Source organism: Pseudopodoces humilis, chromosome 4, assembly GCF_049639895.1.
Source record: "Pseudopodoces humilis isolate 2021_Gansu_Grassland_sample_001 chromosome 4, ASM4963989v1, whole genome shotgun sequence".
Taxonomy (NCBI): domain Eukaryota; kingdom Metazoa; phylum Chordata; class Aves; order Passeriformes; family Paridae; genus Pseudopodoces; species Pseudopodoces humilis.
Window position 1 is genome coordinate 61,236,391 of NC_142203.1, and position 16,432 is coordinate 61,252,822.

Here is a 16,432-nt window from a genome sequence, read left to right on the forward strand (position 1 = left end):
AAGATTTAGTCTAAACTTTTTTTAGCTAGTTTTGATAGCAGTGATGAGGCAGTGTGTTAGTGCTGAACACATGGAACTAAGAGCTTTTTAATTTGATTATTTTCCTGTTTAATTAACTACATGTTCAATTGCTGCATCTGAATCACTGCTTCCTTTCTAAGAAAGAGTATACCAACCATAGCACAACCACATTTCCATCAGCACCAACTGATACGTCAGCAATGCCATCGTCATCTAAGTCTCTATGGCCATCTACTGATCTTCCAAAGAATTGGAGCTTTTGTCCAAAAGCAGAATCCGATCCTAAGATTTTCTGGGAAAGAGAGTTTGGTTACTGAGTTTGCCAAAGCATGCTTAAGTCTGTAGATAGTAGCCTAATTAATAGATTTGCACTGATACTCCCTGTATATGCAATGTACTGTTTAAACAAAATGCATTTGTAGGTGTTTTCTCAGATGCTTTTGTAGCACTTCTTTCTCCTCTGTTGGAGCAGACAAAAGACTAGATTTTTCTGTCTTGGGAGCAGATCAACTAACTGCTGTATGCCAGATACAGCTGGAAACTTTTTCCATCTCACATTGAGCAACTCAAAGAATATGAAGCTTAATAGGAGTTCTAACAAATACTTGCTGCAACCAGAAAATCTTCATGGAAAGTGATAACAACATTACCAATATAGTATATATGAAGACCAGTGAAAGACTTCCCCTTTAATACTATGTATTTGTAATTTGCACAGCTGGGATTTATCATTGCTGTGCATCAGCACTAAAAACCTGAAAATAATGGGTATCTAACACTTTTAGGACTTTAGGCATTAGGACTTGGGCATTAAAAATGGCTCACAATGAGCATCTTGCACATGTTTTTCCTCTGTATGGTTCACCACAACATCAACCTGGACATGCTGACAGCTGAAGGAAGGAAAGGCACAAAATGTGAAACCATGAGAATAACAGTACTCCTTTAAGAGATTTAAACAGTAGCAAATTAAAATACAGAAATACTTTTTTTTTTCCTCTTGGAGATTTAAGAGCACCAAGTACAGCATTATGCAATGCAGTTATTTACCTGAGAATACTTGGTATGTATAGTCTTTTGAAATCCATTATATATGTAAATTGCTCCAGAGTTTTGGTTTTCCAGTGGTGCACCTATTACAACATCATTAAAGCCATCCAAATCAATGTCTGCAAGTGCTGCAATTGCTGATCCAAAGCGTGCATTTTCTGACCCCTGTGGACCTTCCAAGAGTTCTTGTTGATCCAAGATTCTCTTTAAAAATTGAAAAATAAGAAAAAGCAGAAACGCAGCTATCATTGCACCAGATTAGACATAGAAGCAGTATCTATGTGCATTGTTTTTTGTTTCTATTTTCCAGTACATTCCCCTCAGACAGCTCAACATTGAATTCCTTCCCCATTGTATTGCCCATTCAGTTTGCATTATGTCTCAAAGTCTTGGCAAGAATTACACAGCAAAATCAAAGCATGCTATGCAAAGTACTAACAGCAAATATAACCATATGTATGAAGCTTAAATGCCCTCTCTGTCCTCATATGACTGTTCTGAAGTTTCACAATACATTGAAAAATACAGTTTCCAGTTTTGGATTACTGGTTTTTATGCAGAGGGAATGGAAATTATGTAACTGGACATAATTATTTGAAACAGAAATGGAATTTCCTTACTAAACTAATGCAAAAAACATGTGTCCAAATGGTAAACTCCTGACCTCTCCAATGCCAATGAAGAAAGAAAGATTGGAGATCTTCATAGTTAAATAATCCCATTTACACTAGAAGAAATGCAACTCTGGCAAATAGCATTCTCACCTTTAACCTCAGTTATCACACCGTGCTTAAAATTTTAGAAATAACAGCCAAGTTATTTATTAAAAATGACTAGAAAAGTATTACTTGCGCAATGAGGACAACTTGCACAAATCCAGATTCTTTCAAAAAAATATGAAAAGTGCCTCTCATTATTCTTTCTTATTTAAAATTTAAGTAATTTTTAACCAAAGATTTGATAACAACTAAATTGTAGTAAAAATTGTAAGATAGCCTTCCAATTTATTTTGTTTCCAAAAGAACAATAAAATAAAATAAAAAAAAAGTCCTTTCTTTTCTTTTTTCTTTCATATCTCATGTCTGATACCACAGGCAAAAAGACCAATGTCAGCTGCCAACTTTCAGCACCTCCATCTACGTTGAAATTGTTTTAGGGTAGTTCCTGTTGCTTCAGGATACTCTGACTGAGATCCTGCTGAGGAGAATGGTTCTTCCTCTCTATTTACTTGATTGCAAGTTACCTAGCAAAGAGACCATTTTCTATTTTTTCTGATGGATGTCGGATATTAATTTACTTTGCAGACATCCACTGAATGAAAGACTGTCCAAAAATGCCAAATGACTCAGTATGGTTGCTGCATATATTCTGAAAGCAGCTACTTACAGGTCTGAATAAAAAGCACTGTCAGGTCAAGCATCAGACAAATAACTAAGCTTTACTGAATAGAGGGTACAACAAGAGTTATGGTAACCATCCAGTGTCAGAATCTATAAAACAATGCAGAAAGCTGGCAGAAGAGCACTTCCTAGAACTGCTTCAGGAATACTGTCAGGCATTCAATACATTCACCATAAACAAATGGCAAATTAATTAGCAAAAGCCTTGAGCTAGGTTCTTCAGAGATACAGTCAAGCCATGCTATATTAGCATGAAGCACATTGCCTGACATCAGGACCAGGGAGACACTGAGAGCACCAGGTCCCTGACCACTGATAGTGCTTAGCTACTGCCTTGCTCATTGGCCCCATTTTGGTCTGTTCCAGCTGCCTAGCTCCCAGATTACATGCACAAGTAGTTCTGGGGCAAGTTTGCAGCTGCTACTGAAAAGCAGAAGACATAATGCAGCATTGGAAAGGCCTCCACACACAAGAGTTCTAACCAGGAGGGCTTTGCACCATTCATCCCTGCCCTTATTCCACATCCCAAGAAAAGCATGTACTCTGTTTCTTGTTAAAAAAAAAGTCACTTGAAATATTTCTAACTTTGAAAAGATTCACTAAATAGTGTCTTCGAGGATCTGGCGAGGCCAAAGGCCTTTTAGCATGCATGTGGCCAATCAGATTTGAAAGAAATTAGCCCTAAGCAATGCGGGCTTGAGCTGTTTTTACCTTTGTGATGGAAAACATATATACTCTCCCTTCTTCTTTCTTCAGGTCATTCATAAACATTGGTGCACCCACAAGCAGCACATCTGTCACAGAATCCCTGTTGACATCCACTGAACATACCACACTGCCAAAGTAGGAGCCAATCTGAAATCAGAAGTAAATGGGTTGTCACTGTAGATGGTTTTTGTAAATCATGTTTTAGCACCTGATTCAGAAAACTTACATCCAGTAAAACTGCAATACTACTCAATGTTGATGAATTAAATTACTCTGAACATGCTCCATTGTTGGAAGAACCATATCCTTACACATATTTCATTGTTTCTGTCTCGTAGTTGTTGCTATAGCTTTACCACTCAGCAATGCAAATGCCAACAGAAAAGAAGATATTTTTTATAGCTGCACATGAAACTACCCAGCCTCTGATCTACTCTCAGACTTGTCTTACAGATGATACCAAAACAAATTAAAGTCGTTCCTCCTTTCCAGAGGAAAAGAGATAGAGCTTCCAGATCTGTCTTCGGATGTCATCTACTTCATAACTTCTCAGGCAGAGCAGAATTTACTGAGTCTCTCCCCATTTTAATTGCTTACAAAAGGATATATTAGCTAGATTTGTATATGATCTTTTACCACTAATTGGATGACTTCCTAAAATGCGGTGTAAGAGTTACAGCTAACCTCATTGAAATAGTCTAGGAGCAGAGAAAAGTTCAAGTGGGTTCTAAATGCTTTGAGAAAAAGAGGAATTTTAAAAACAAATTGCAATTTACTGCTGGGTCAATAAAAACAGATTCCTGAAAGTCTGTATTCATGACCAAAATATACTTGCCTGCTCCCCTCTCTGTGACTGCACAATTGCAATGTTACCATCACTATCAACATCATAAACCACCACTCTGCCAGTATAGTTGGATCTTGGTGCACCAGCAACAAAATAGACAGAGCTCATAGTTGAGAGAACAGCAACAGAATAACCTGGGGATAGAAGCCAACATTTAACATATGTGAGCGACCATTAATTACAATTTATCAGTTGGTTATCCATAAAGGCACAGAGAATGAGTCAATCTGGTATGTTAATTGCAGAGAGCGACGATTCCAGATGGGAAGTTATGCTGTCACAGATGCATATAATTTGCAATATTCTCCTGGAGAGAACAATGACACACAGATCAAGTTGAAGCAGGTTTACAGAGTAACATGTACAATAGCTTAGCCTATTCAGTAAAATGTAGACCACAAAAATGTTATGCTTGTGAAGAAGACAGGGAAAAAACGTGCAACGAGTATGCTTGGAAAGAAGAAATAAAGAGAAATATGAGATGAATGACTGGATCAGTCTTCAAACTAGGGAGGAACACCTAGCTTCTGCAAAGTTTGCACTGCATTTTCCCACAGCTCACCAAACCACAGACCAGTGGTTTGTCTGAATAGAAGAGGCCACATTAACAGCTTGTCAGCTGAAGGGTTGATTGAACTTCTTTGAAGATTTTAATCCTCATTACCATTATTCTAGCATTTATTTGACTTCAGGAAACATCGTTTAATACCTGCAAAAATGTTAACATGTATTAGCAGTATAAATCTAGCATTAGTACATACTTTAGATTTCTGTGGTTTAGTTCCAGATAATTTATTTTAAGCAGAGAAAACAAAGTCATCCTTTATAAAGTCCATAGCTAAACTCAACAACAAAATGCCAGTGATGGGACAGAAAACGCAGATCTTTAGCCAGCTGCAGGACAACATGAGGAACACAGACTAAAAGGAATACAGCCTTGATCTTTATATCATACCCGTCTAATTTGGATTTTTTGTTCAGACACAGGCTGAGAACAACTTTTGTTCTTTATGACTGGAAGCAACAAAACAAGATTTTATTTTGCAAGTCAAGTACACACTTTCCCAATTAATACAGAATACAATCATTTGAAGTGAGTGGGTGCAGTGCAGAACAGGGGCCAGCTGAGCAGGCTGTGATGTTCTAGCAGCTCTTTTAACTTATGCTCCCCTAAGCTAGTAAGAGAGCTGGTATGGAGAGCTCCTACTGGAGGACAGAAAGTGGAAGGGAAATAAAGGGAGAGAAAAGGCAACAACATTGTTTCCTCCAGAAAGATTGAAGTAAATACACTAAAACTACCTTGTAGAGAAAGGAAATTACCTGAGCTTTTTAGAATTATTAAGAAAATGAAGTAAGAGAAAATCTGAAGAGGTCATACATGCAAAACAGCTACTGCTCATTTGGGTGGGTTTAGATTTATTAATTTTGTTGGATGCAAATAATGCTGAGCCATAGGGGAAAAAAAGAGTATGTTAGTTGCAAAGAGAGCATATTCTTAAATAATTTCAAGAATGAGAAAGTTATAGATGCTTAATGTAGCAGCATTATTCAGGGATGAAACAGCAAAGCAGGCATTTTGAAGGTTTACAGAAAACATTTCAATGAACTGAGAATACAGACTGACTGGCTTTATTGGGTCACAAAAAATGTCAAAAATACAAATGGAGATTTAAAGTAAAATCTCTATTACAAATGGAGATTTAAAGTAAAATCTCTATTAAGTGGTAGCAATATTCAAAATCTATAATATAAACTGAACTGGAAAAGGCTAAGAAAACAGCAAGCACATATGAAACAATAGAAAGTCAATCAGCTTCTCATCCACATCAAACTGGGGAAGAACACTCAAATATTTTAAGAGAAGCAACTCATAATGATCGGTATGATTCACTAAGCAGCCTTCTAAAATCCTAGGATTTTTTATGTCTCTGTGACTGTGCTAGTTTTGGCTAGAATACAGTTAACTTTCTTCACAGCAGCTGGTGTGGAGCTGTGATTTGGATTTATACTGGAAACAGTGTTGATAACACAGAGATGTTTTAGTTACTGCTGAACAGTGCTCACACAGTGTCAAGGCCCTTTCTTCTCCTCACCCCACCAGCCAGGAGGCTGGGAGAGGTCACAAGGAGTTGGGAGGGGACACAGCCAGGGCAGCTGCCCACAAATGAATACAGGAGTATCCCATTCCATGTGGTGGCATGCTCAGTGTACCAAGCTGGAGGAAGAAGGAGGGAGGAGATGTTCGGAGTGATGGTGTTTGTCTTCCTAAATCACAGTTGTGTGTGTTGGAGCCTTCTTGTCCTGGGGATGGCTGAACACCTGCCTGCCCATGGAAAGTGGTGAATAAATCCCTTGTTTTGCTTTGCTTGCATGCGTGACTTTGTATCTCAACACAGGAGTTCACTCACTTTGACTCTTCCAACTCCTTCATTCTCAGTCCCCTTAAGAGAAGTGACTGAGTGTTGATTAGCTGCCAGCTGGGGCTAAACCACAGCAGTGACAAAGACTGACTTTTTTTATTTCAGCTAGCCACTTTGATATTAGTAGAATTTAAAAAAACTGTCAAGTTTTTATTCAATGGACTGTTGACCAGTAAAAAATAATCTTCTTTGACGAAAAATTCTTTTTGTCATTCTCAAATAATTTCTTAACACACAAATCTGGCTAGAGGAGAACTTTCCAACTTTAATATCTTAGTCAATGTTTCATACATTTCCAGATGTGTATTTCAGCCCCTTACCTAGATAGGAGCTATGGTTTCTGTCCTGTAGAATCTTCTCAAACACATGGCTTGGAAAGGTGGTGACTCTGTCTGAAGATTCCTGAACTACTGTTCCACTCCAGTCATAGGCCCCAACTGCACCCAGCAGCAGAACATCCTTTAAAAAATAAAGTCAACATTTTAGAACATTTTAGATTTTGAAAAAGCGTGAGCAAAGCTGAAGGTCCTATGCATAATTTCCTGCATCACTATGTTCAAGCCAGTGATGCAGACTGAAGCCTGCAGGCAGCTGACTGGAGCTGCTCGTAGCTGCTACTTACCTGCAGGACTTTACTGCCCTGTTAAGAGGGATTATCACTTCTACTGCAAGAGGATAAGTGACTGCTTCAGGCACTGCAACTCATGATAAAATGGATTTATTTAAAGACTGTGATAATTTCCTAAGTCTGTCCGTGCTGGGGATGGGCTTGCTAAGTCCATGCTTTTTTGCACCCGTGATCCCCAGAAGACTGAGATCACACAAATGCAGTTGTACAAAAAAGCTATAGTCCCTTTTCTTGACAACAGAAGTGCCAATGACAGCACACGAAAGCTGATGTGAATAGATATAGTTTTAATGCTTCATGTAAGGAGAAGCTCTTGAGAGAACAATTAAATCTAAAATCCAAATTAAAATGGTTTATTCAGAGTACTTCATACAGAAACAATCTTATACTTGTACACAGAAAACAAACATAGTTCAGTTTATTCAAGTTATTAAAATTCTTTACTAAACTGAGACAGTTACAGAAAACTGCAATAAAATGAAATGTGTAATTTTCCTGAAAATTGTCCATACGTTTCCCATTTTTTTTGTCATTTCTTAGCATCAACTGCTTTATAATTTAAAACTTCAATTTGTGCAAAAACAGGGGACCTATAAAAAATTATTTCATGCATCTTTAAGAGCTTTAAGAAAGAAACAACCTTCTTGTATTTTCAATTGAAAGCTTATTGAACCACATTTGAATTTTACAAGGACTTATTTGATAATCTTAAAATTGATTAGCACTAAAATATATCTGATTTTTTGGCTCTAATTTTTAAGTGAAATACGCTTTAAACAAATATTATTAATTTTATAATTTATAGAGGAATTATTTCCAGACTTGATTTATTTGTATTTTGGAGACTGCCTACCAGCTTTATAATACAGCTAGTCACAAACATGGAGGAATGAAACTTTTCCTGCTACATGAACTCAGAAATCACTGAAATCATTATATTAACACATCTCAAAATCAGTGCATGAAACAAACTATAATGCAGCTATATTTACTAATATAAATTCAAGTAAGAAATTTAAAAGGGTAATTTGATATTCTTCCGCTTGTAAAAAGTTCTTAAAATTGGACATTGTGTTTTTATTTCTCTTTTCTTACACTCGTGTACATGTACAGCTATTTGTATCATTAAATAATTAAACTCACGTACCTTTTTTTGTGAGTAAGATGCACTGAAGCCCACCTGTGACATTTCCATTTGGAAAGTATCACCTTGATCAGTACCTGGTAAAACAGACACATATATATGGTTATCTCTATATAACCACACAAAATCCAGTCTTGCTGCCTCTGAGTTTAGCTATATAGGGGCTCTGTATATCCACCAATTTGGCTAGAGCATTATAAACAAACATTAGAACATTAAACATTAAAGCATTATAAAAAACCAGCATTATATTACAAACAATGGAGATCAAAGATGGTAAACTGAAGAAAATTTGGAGGATTTAATGACAAATTGATAAGATGGAACCATGAGCCATGCTGTAAGTCTCTTCCAAAAGGAGGGCAGAAGATGATGGTCAAGATGTTTTGAATCAGTTTGCACAGTCTTTCCACTACGGTCTCTTTTTGTGTCTCTTAGGAAGCATTAATACCCTGAAATTAGCGGCTTTAATGACTCTATATTCACAACTTTCAAACAGAAAAGGAATTTTTATTTCTGTATAGGACTTCTAAAAACGGTTGTAATTGTCTTGAAATACACTGTGACATCCATTTCCTAAGCTAGATGGATGGGAATGCAGTGGGAGTACTCAGTAAAAAAACCTATTCCCTTGCTTTGCATAGCAGCATGGGCCTAGCAAAGAATAAATGGAGGTGAAAGAGAAGGGAAGATTTCCTGAGCACAGGAAAGAGACAGACATAAGCACCTTAGGGAGTTGAGAGCAGGCTACACATCTCTGAGGAGAGGTCTGAACTTAACTTAAATTTAAAAGCTGGCTTTGGGGACAGCCAAAGTATCTCTGTGTCACACCTGTAACACCCTCCTCTGAGCAATACACAGGAGTGTGGATGGAGCTAGGGAGGGGGCCTGGTAGGCACCACACAAACTGCATTTTCAGTTCTGTAATCAGTAACCCTGTCTTCTGGTTTGCTTGGTTTGGCTTTGGAGGAGTTTTTTTGGTTGGTGTTTGGGTTTTTTGTGGTTTTTTCTTTTCTTTTTTTTTTTTTTTTTTTTGTTTGTTATTAATTTAAAATGGCTTAGCATTCACACAGGAGAAGCTCACAAGCATAAAGATACCTTTATTCTTCTGGTGGTAACAAATACATTTGGTTGCATATGGAAAAGCATGTCATGAAGCCCATGACATGAGAGGAATTTTCATCAGCTGGGGAATAGACTTTGTAAATTAGCTTAAAGCTCAGGCTAATTAGGCGTGGAGTAGCTGGGGGAACACCTAGGAAAACCAGAGCTCTCCTGGTGAGCAGAGAGCAGCCTGCAGCTCCAGCTACCCTCATTTTCACAATACTGCTCTAAACTGAAGCTAAATAAAATCCTAAATTCATCATCTCGGAGAATATGATCTATTCTTTCAAAGACATTGAGTATTTTACCTTCTATACTAAAAATGCGCTCTCCAAGCGTTCCTGCTTCTTCCAGTAGTGCAGCCTCAGATGACACATTGAAGAAATACTTCTCTGTTGGGTGACTAGCAATCCCCTTGATTTCTTTAATTAAGTTTTTAGTATCAAGTTCATGCCTTATTAAGTATCCCAAAACCTTGTGTAAAGAAACAAACAAGCAAATGGCAAAATAAGAAGAGAGAGATCATGGTGCTATTTCATTTCCTTCTGTACTATTTTAGCAAATATTCTACATATTAAAAAAAAAGTTTCTTTTATTCATATTAGTGAATTGCTTGTAAGAGTTCATTCCTATGCAAGGGACCATTCATACAGGGAAAGTACATAAGGCCTGGCAAGGGAGAAAATCGCTGAAGTTGCTCAGGCAATTCTAGTCTTGCTTTTTCAGCCAGTGAGAAGACCAGTATTTCCACCAGTTCAGAGGATTAATTTGACTTTGTTCCAGTCTCACCAGTGCAACAATGTGTGCATGACATACCACTTTTGTATAGAATATGCACTTTCATACACACACAACAAAACAATCGTTCAAACATGCAGTAATGTATAACTTTAGTATTACTTACAGCAATGCCAAATCTGGTTATATTGTCTTCATTGCATTTACCTATCACTGTTTTCAAGTTGGAGCCATCGTGTGATTCACCGTCTGTCACAACAACCATGACTTTTGTGGCTGTTGGGCGTCCTCCTGCTTCAGCTGAGAAGGCATACTGTCTGTTATAAAACATTGGGTTTATCACACATCAATCCCTAATGGATGGAATCCAGTACATACACTGTAATGAATATGTCCATCAGTGAATTAGAACAAGTTGCTTCTGTAGTGCATAATAAAAGTAACCAAAGAAGCAGGAAAAAATACATAGGATTGGAAGGACTAGATGGTGTTTCTGATAGAAATGTAAATTCCAGGAAAATCAGTATTTTTGTTTTGTACAAATATTTCTAAATGAAAACGGGGTTTTATCAGAACTATTAAAATTTTATGACACCAGGAATTGGCATCACCAAGCTCAGACAAAAATGGAACAAAATTAATAATAGGCTTCTCAATACTACTGCAAATATTGACTCTATTGAAGGCTGAGTCTGTTCCTAAACCAAATTCTCAAGTTCATTTGATTCAGCATGTATTTTGGCCTAGAGTACTGTACTTGATTAAACTTCAAAACAGCATCTTCTTGTTGAGAAATGGACCTGGTTTGTGTAAGTGTTCAAAGTCATAAAACATTGGTTTGAGTTTTCCCTATTTTTTCATACTCACGGTGCTGCAGTGACAAACTGGCAACAGACAAGATGTTTATTTTCTCTGCAATCAACCAAAGCCTGATCTGAAAACACCAATGTTATTGGGCCCACTGAATCCTCAGATAAACTTTACTTCTTTCAGTGGTTTTGTATCTTTCCTAAAATCTTGTCCACTCTGTTTGATGTACTGTTATATTTAGACATCTGTGGCATAACATGCAATTCTGTTGGGTTCCAGAATTCCTTTAGAGTAGAGTCCAACTCAGTGGTTAACAACATGCTTTTCAGAAATTGTGGTTTACATATTATTCCTGCGCCAATCTGCATGGGACACTGTACATGTACACGGATTCTGCCTGGTGCTGGGAGCATACTCCAGAGGCCATGGGCACATTGTCTTCCCGAGGGAATGAAATTCAAGATATTCTCATTGCCATGTAAGGTAAGTTACAACAGTTGCATAGTGAATCATCAATGCACCTCACCTTGCATTGTCAATGGCTTTGAAAGTATTAGTGAGATCTCCTCCCTTCTGGGATGTATTCTCCATTGCTCTAACAACCTCATCCTTTGTTTGATAAGTATTCAAGTTGAAGACTACGCGGGGATCGTTAGCATACTGAATTAAACCCACCTATGTAATTAAAAAAATCATGTTAGATAATGATGCTTTACAATTAGTTACATAGAATCATGACGCTTACTTATTCGTCAGGTTGGTGTAAAAGGTCTGCAGATGCATGGCTCTCTCTCACCACATATAAAACCAATTAATATTAACACATTTGAAAAGCAAAGAAAGCTAGAATGCTCTTGCACTTTATATCACTTGTTATGGACTACAATATGTTACTGCAAACAATCTGAAACAGTAGACATTAAATGTTTGCTTGGTTACTTCTGGAAGGGCTAATGGACAGCAATAATACAAGGAGCTCTGGGAAAAATGAGAAAATTGCAATAGTTCTACAAGCTAACAGCACCTCAGTCCAATCTCTTCTAAGGATGTTCTAAAGGTTAGTTACTTTACAGCACTGCAAACCCTACTTGTTTTTAATATAGGTGAAGCTGAAGATGTATGGTAAGATGTGCATTTAAAATGAAAGGAAAAAAGAGAAGATGCTAAAGGTGAAGTTCAGGAAGAACTGAGCAGGAAGCCTAGCTTTTAAGCACCTCACTTCCAAAGTAGCCCAAGGAAGAAGGCAGCCTTTGGGAGAGAGATTTCCAGTGCCCCAGTCTTTGTTCTCAGAACTGTTTAGGGAAAATGGACAACTGTAAAGACAGAAGATGTTTAAAACAAAAAAAAAGGCAATAAAATTTTCCTTACCATCATCAAATTAAAAGGAAAAAACCCCTTAAAGATTTGTGAGTAAACCAGCAAGAAAAGCTCCTGTTTTGAAGATGCAGCAGTTGGAAGGTAAGAGTTGCATGAAAAGCCCATTAAAAGTCTGTTCTACTTTTATCACATCCCCAAAGGCTATTTTCAACTACTTTTACATCTAATGCCTGAAAGATATCTGACTCCCTTAGATACAACATAGATTTCTACTTCAGATAATTTATATTTTGGATCAAATTACTAATCCCTTTTGAAACAGAATAACCATGAGATAAAATTCCCAAGACTGAATAGGATAACTGTGTAATCTGTGGCTTTGAGGGAGGCACTGTAGTTACACAAAATCACACTTGGTTTCATTTAAAATTGGTTGGTTTAGGTTTTGTTTAGTTTGGATTTTTTTGGTCTTTCTCAAATATGTTTTTGACTTACCTGGGTTTTGTTAAGGCCTATGTCTAAGCCTTGTACAAATTTTTTCAAAAATGCCCGCACTGCATCCCAGGGATAAATGCTGTTTGACTCATCACAAACCACCACAACATCTATAACAGATGAACACTCTGAAACAAAAATAAGTAGTTAAATAACATTAAATGCACTTGCAGACTCAATATACTCTTTAGCTAAATACAGAGGTGCATATTTAGGTCTCACAAAGGCAACACTTCAGATCAGAAGGCTTTACCAGAAAGAGGACTCAACAGGAGTATATGCAGGTTTTAACCCTGCACTGGTGCAATGCTTCTGAATACAGGGGATTAAGACCATATTTACATCAGCATCAGATCACAGTTTGTCAGTCTTTATGTCTTTATCCTGAGACTTCTTTTTTGTCATGTACATTTTTTTAAGGAATCAAAATTAACAGTTCACAATACAATATCTGTTGAATTTGTTTGATATGTTTGGTTTGTTTTTTTTTTTTTTTAAATTGAATCAGTTTTGCACATGTTGCCTTACTTTGAACAGCAGGAGAAAAGCTTCTTAAGATCTCGAAACTTGGACTGATTTCAGAACAAACTCCTGTTGCATAGTATTGTCTTCCACACTGCTGTGCCCACAAGGGACCACAAGTCTTAAAAAATAACAACAAAAAGAAACTATAAAAATTACAATACTTTTCTCACCATATCTATACACAAAACCATCACAAGAAGGACGACAGGCATATAGAATCAGCGATGCCCTCTGGGTTTATCGGGCCAAATCCCTTCAGTCAGGGTTCCCCCTCTCACCCAGGAATTCCGGCGGGCGCTGTCCCACTGCAGTGTCACCGCCGGACGGCAGGTGGCGACAGCGCTCCGGACACGGGCCCGGGGTACGGCAGTGACCGGAGCGGGGTCAGTGAGTGACCGGAGAGGGGTCAGTGACCGGAGAGGGGTCAGTGACCGGAGAGGGGTCAGTGAGTGACTGGAGAGGGGTCAGTGACCGGAGAGGGGTCAGTGAGTGACCGGAGAGGGGTCAGTGAGTGACCGGAGAGGGGTCAGTGACCGGAGAGGGGTCAGTGACCGGAGAGGGGTCAGTGAGTGACCGGAGCGGGGTCAGTGAGTGACCGGAGAGGGGTCAGTGACCGGAGCGGGGTCAGTGAGTGACCGGAGAGGGGTCAGGAGTGGCCGGAGAGGGGTCAGGAGTGGCCGGAGAGGGGTCAGGAGTGACCAGAGAGGGGTCAGGAGTGGCCGGAGAGGGGTCAGTGAGTGACCGGAGAGGGGTCAGTGAGTGACCAGAGCGGGGTCAGTGAGTGACCAGAGCGAGGGCAGTGACCGGAGCGGGGGTCAGTGAGTGACTGGACCGGGGTCAGTGAGTGACCGGAGAGGGGTCAGTGACCAGAGCGGGGGCACAGACAGCTCGGACCCATCCGAAGGGCTCGTCCCACCGGGAATTCACCTGGCATCTACAGGGTAAATTGCAGCATCTCCCGACCCGCAGGGAGCACTGTCCCGTTCAGCTACACCAGCGGGACAGATCCACCCCTGGCCGCATCCCCCCCACCCCCCGGCTACGCGTTTCGTGGTCTTTAGGGGAAAATGACCCTGCTTCGCTGCTGAAAACAATCTCTGTAAAAAGAAGCATTTTCAGCTGGATCAACCAGCTGTTATTTACGTCTTTATACAACTTTATATGCACTCACTTCAACCGCATATTAAGACAGTATTTTGCCGTGAGAATATAGGGGGAGTTGTGTGTGTGTGTGTGGGTTGAGGTGGCGAGTTGGTGGGTGTATTTCCTTCTTAAAAGAAAACATTAGAAACTCGAGGAAATAAATATAACCTCTACATAACCTCTCTCCAACCGTTCTGTGAGAAATTATAGTTTCTGTATATACACACACACACACACACACACTCTGCTTGCACCTACCTCTATTTAGGAAAAGAGAGACTATTACACTTTTCTCAAGAATACTGGAGGGCAGAAAAAGGTAATTAAATTCAAAAGTAAATGGAAAATGAGCTAAATCACCCACTGGTTTCCCAGTAAGAGACAACATCAAACTATAGGAAGATATTTGACCAGATGGTGGATTTTCTAGATGAGAAAGGAAGTATATCCACATTATCTGATCTTGAGATAAGTGCTTTTTTAAGCTGCTACATGGGCCATAGTTAGTTCTTACTGAAAAAGACAGATTTTTAGAGAGATGAACGGTATAAAATAAATCATCTATATGAAGCTGGAGGAGGGTTACAGGACTTTAATTTAAAGTTCATTTTACTTCAGTCTTATTCCCCCATTTTCAAACCTTTTTTCTGTATTGGTGGTAGATCAAAACTGTGATTAATCTTGGAGCAAAAAGCAAAAGTTTTCTAATAATCTTTGTTGATCTTCAGAGATAAAAAAAAAAAGGAAAATGAATGTTCTAGCATTGCTTTAGTCAGAAATTTAAGATGTGTCATTACTGAAGGGGAGATCACATATCAAGCACAGATGAACTTGAAAGGCAGAATGCTATAAAGGGACGTAGACTTGCCCTTCAGGACTAATGTTAAAAAATGTGGACATAAGCTGTAAGGTCATTGAATGGATGGGGGAGATGCAGATGGATCAGGCACTGGATGACTGCAAGGTGACTGCAAGCATGCAGCCAGCATGCAAAGCAAATACAGCTTAAAGATGTGTGATGAGAAGCTGTTAAATTGGGGAAATACCAAACACACTGTATAGTGCCTGGGAAAGACTCACATGGAATACAACATAGACCTGGTCACTGATGTTTGAAAGAAGTGTATTTTAAAAAGAACATTTCAGCCAAAAACCTCTGTATTTGTTTAGGAAGGCAAAGGAGAATGGTGGTTGTGGGATGTCAAATAGAGAAGGGAGATTTTACATGCAGGGAGATGAGAGCTGCTTCTTTCAACTAAAGGCACAGCACTGCCCAGTGAACAAACTGATAAAAATTTATATGGGAAATCCAGAAAAACCTTCTTAACCATCAGTGAAATTCTTCAGCACCTCTCCAACAGGACTAAGCACGCCTCAGAAAAACGTAATGAGCATGTGGGAAATGACTGCCCTGCACTTGGAATACCTGTGGGCAGCAATCCCCTGGCATCAAACAGCCAAAGCAGCAGGACTCAGGACTGCAGCACAGACATGCCAGCCTGGGTCATGCTCCCAAGCCAAGGAGCCCAGGGACCGAGCACGCAGCACAGACTGGGACAGGCAGATGGAGCCTGAGAGGGACCACAGGAGGAAGGAGAGCAGTGAGCTGGGAGGAGGAAACCCTGAAATAACTCAAAGAGCCCATCACGGAAGCCAGCTGCCACAGAGACTCAGAGCAAAGTCCTGGCTGGAGCCAGCTTGCAAATACGAGCAGGCAGTCCACACATGGGGTTCAGTACCTGCCACAACTCAGTCATGGGGCTTTTGGTATTTGTTGAGGCTGAGTCACAGATAAGCACCTGTCTCCAGTACCTCATTCTTCCTATGCCAAAAAAAGAACTCTCGTTGAGTGGCTGTTTATGTCTTAGAATTCAACCTGGCTTTTTATGTTTTTTTCTTTTTAAATCCATGCAATTTAAGGAGAATCAATCAATAACATGTGGATCAGGAATACTTTTTAACTGAGAGCTGTTAAAATGTTATTAGAAAATACAGATTTCCCTGCATGAGGTATTTTAAAACACTGCAGTTACTCATGCTGATTAGAAGTGCGTATGCATAGGACATTAACAGTAATTGAAA

General features: G+C 39.1%; 1 protein-coding gene across 1 annotated transcript in view; it reads right to left on the reverse strand.

The window, feature by feature from the left end:
- ITGA2 (integrin subunit alpha 2) overlaps positions 1 to 16,432 on the reverse strand; it is a 49,359-nt gene that overhangs the window by 22,957 nt on the left and 9,970 nt on the right. Inside the window, 11 exon segments of the mRNA XM_014259895.2 lie at positions 177 to 313; positions 1,072 to 1,275; positions 3,183 to 3,326; positions 4,015 to 4,160; positions 6,767 to 6,905; positions 8,222 to 8,295; positions 9,631 to 9,796; positions 10,227 to 10,377; positions 11,397 to 11,545; positions 12,683 to 12,810; positions 13,211 to 13,325. Of these exon segments, the coding sequence (XP_014115370.2) occupies positions 177 to 313; positions 1,072 to 1,275; positions 3,183 to 3,326; positions 4,015 to 4,160; positions 6,767 to 6,905; positions 8,222 to 8,295; positions 9,631 to 9,796; positions 10,227 to 10,377; positions 11,397 to 11,545; positions 12,683 to 12,810; positions 13,211 to 13,325 (1,553 nt within the window).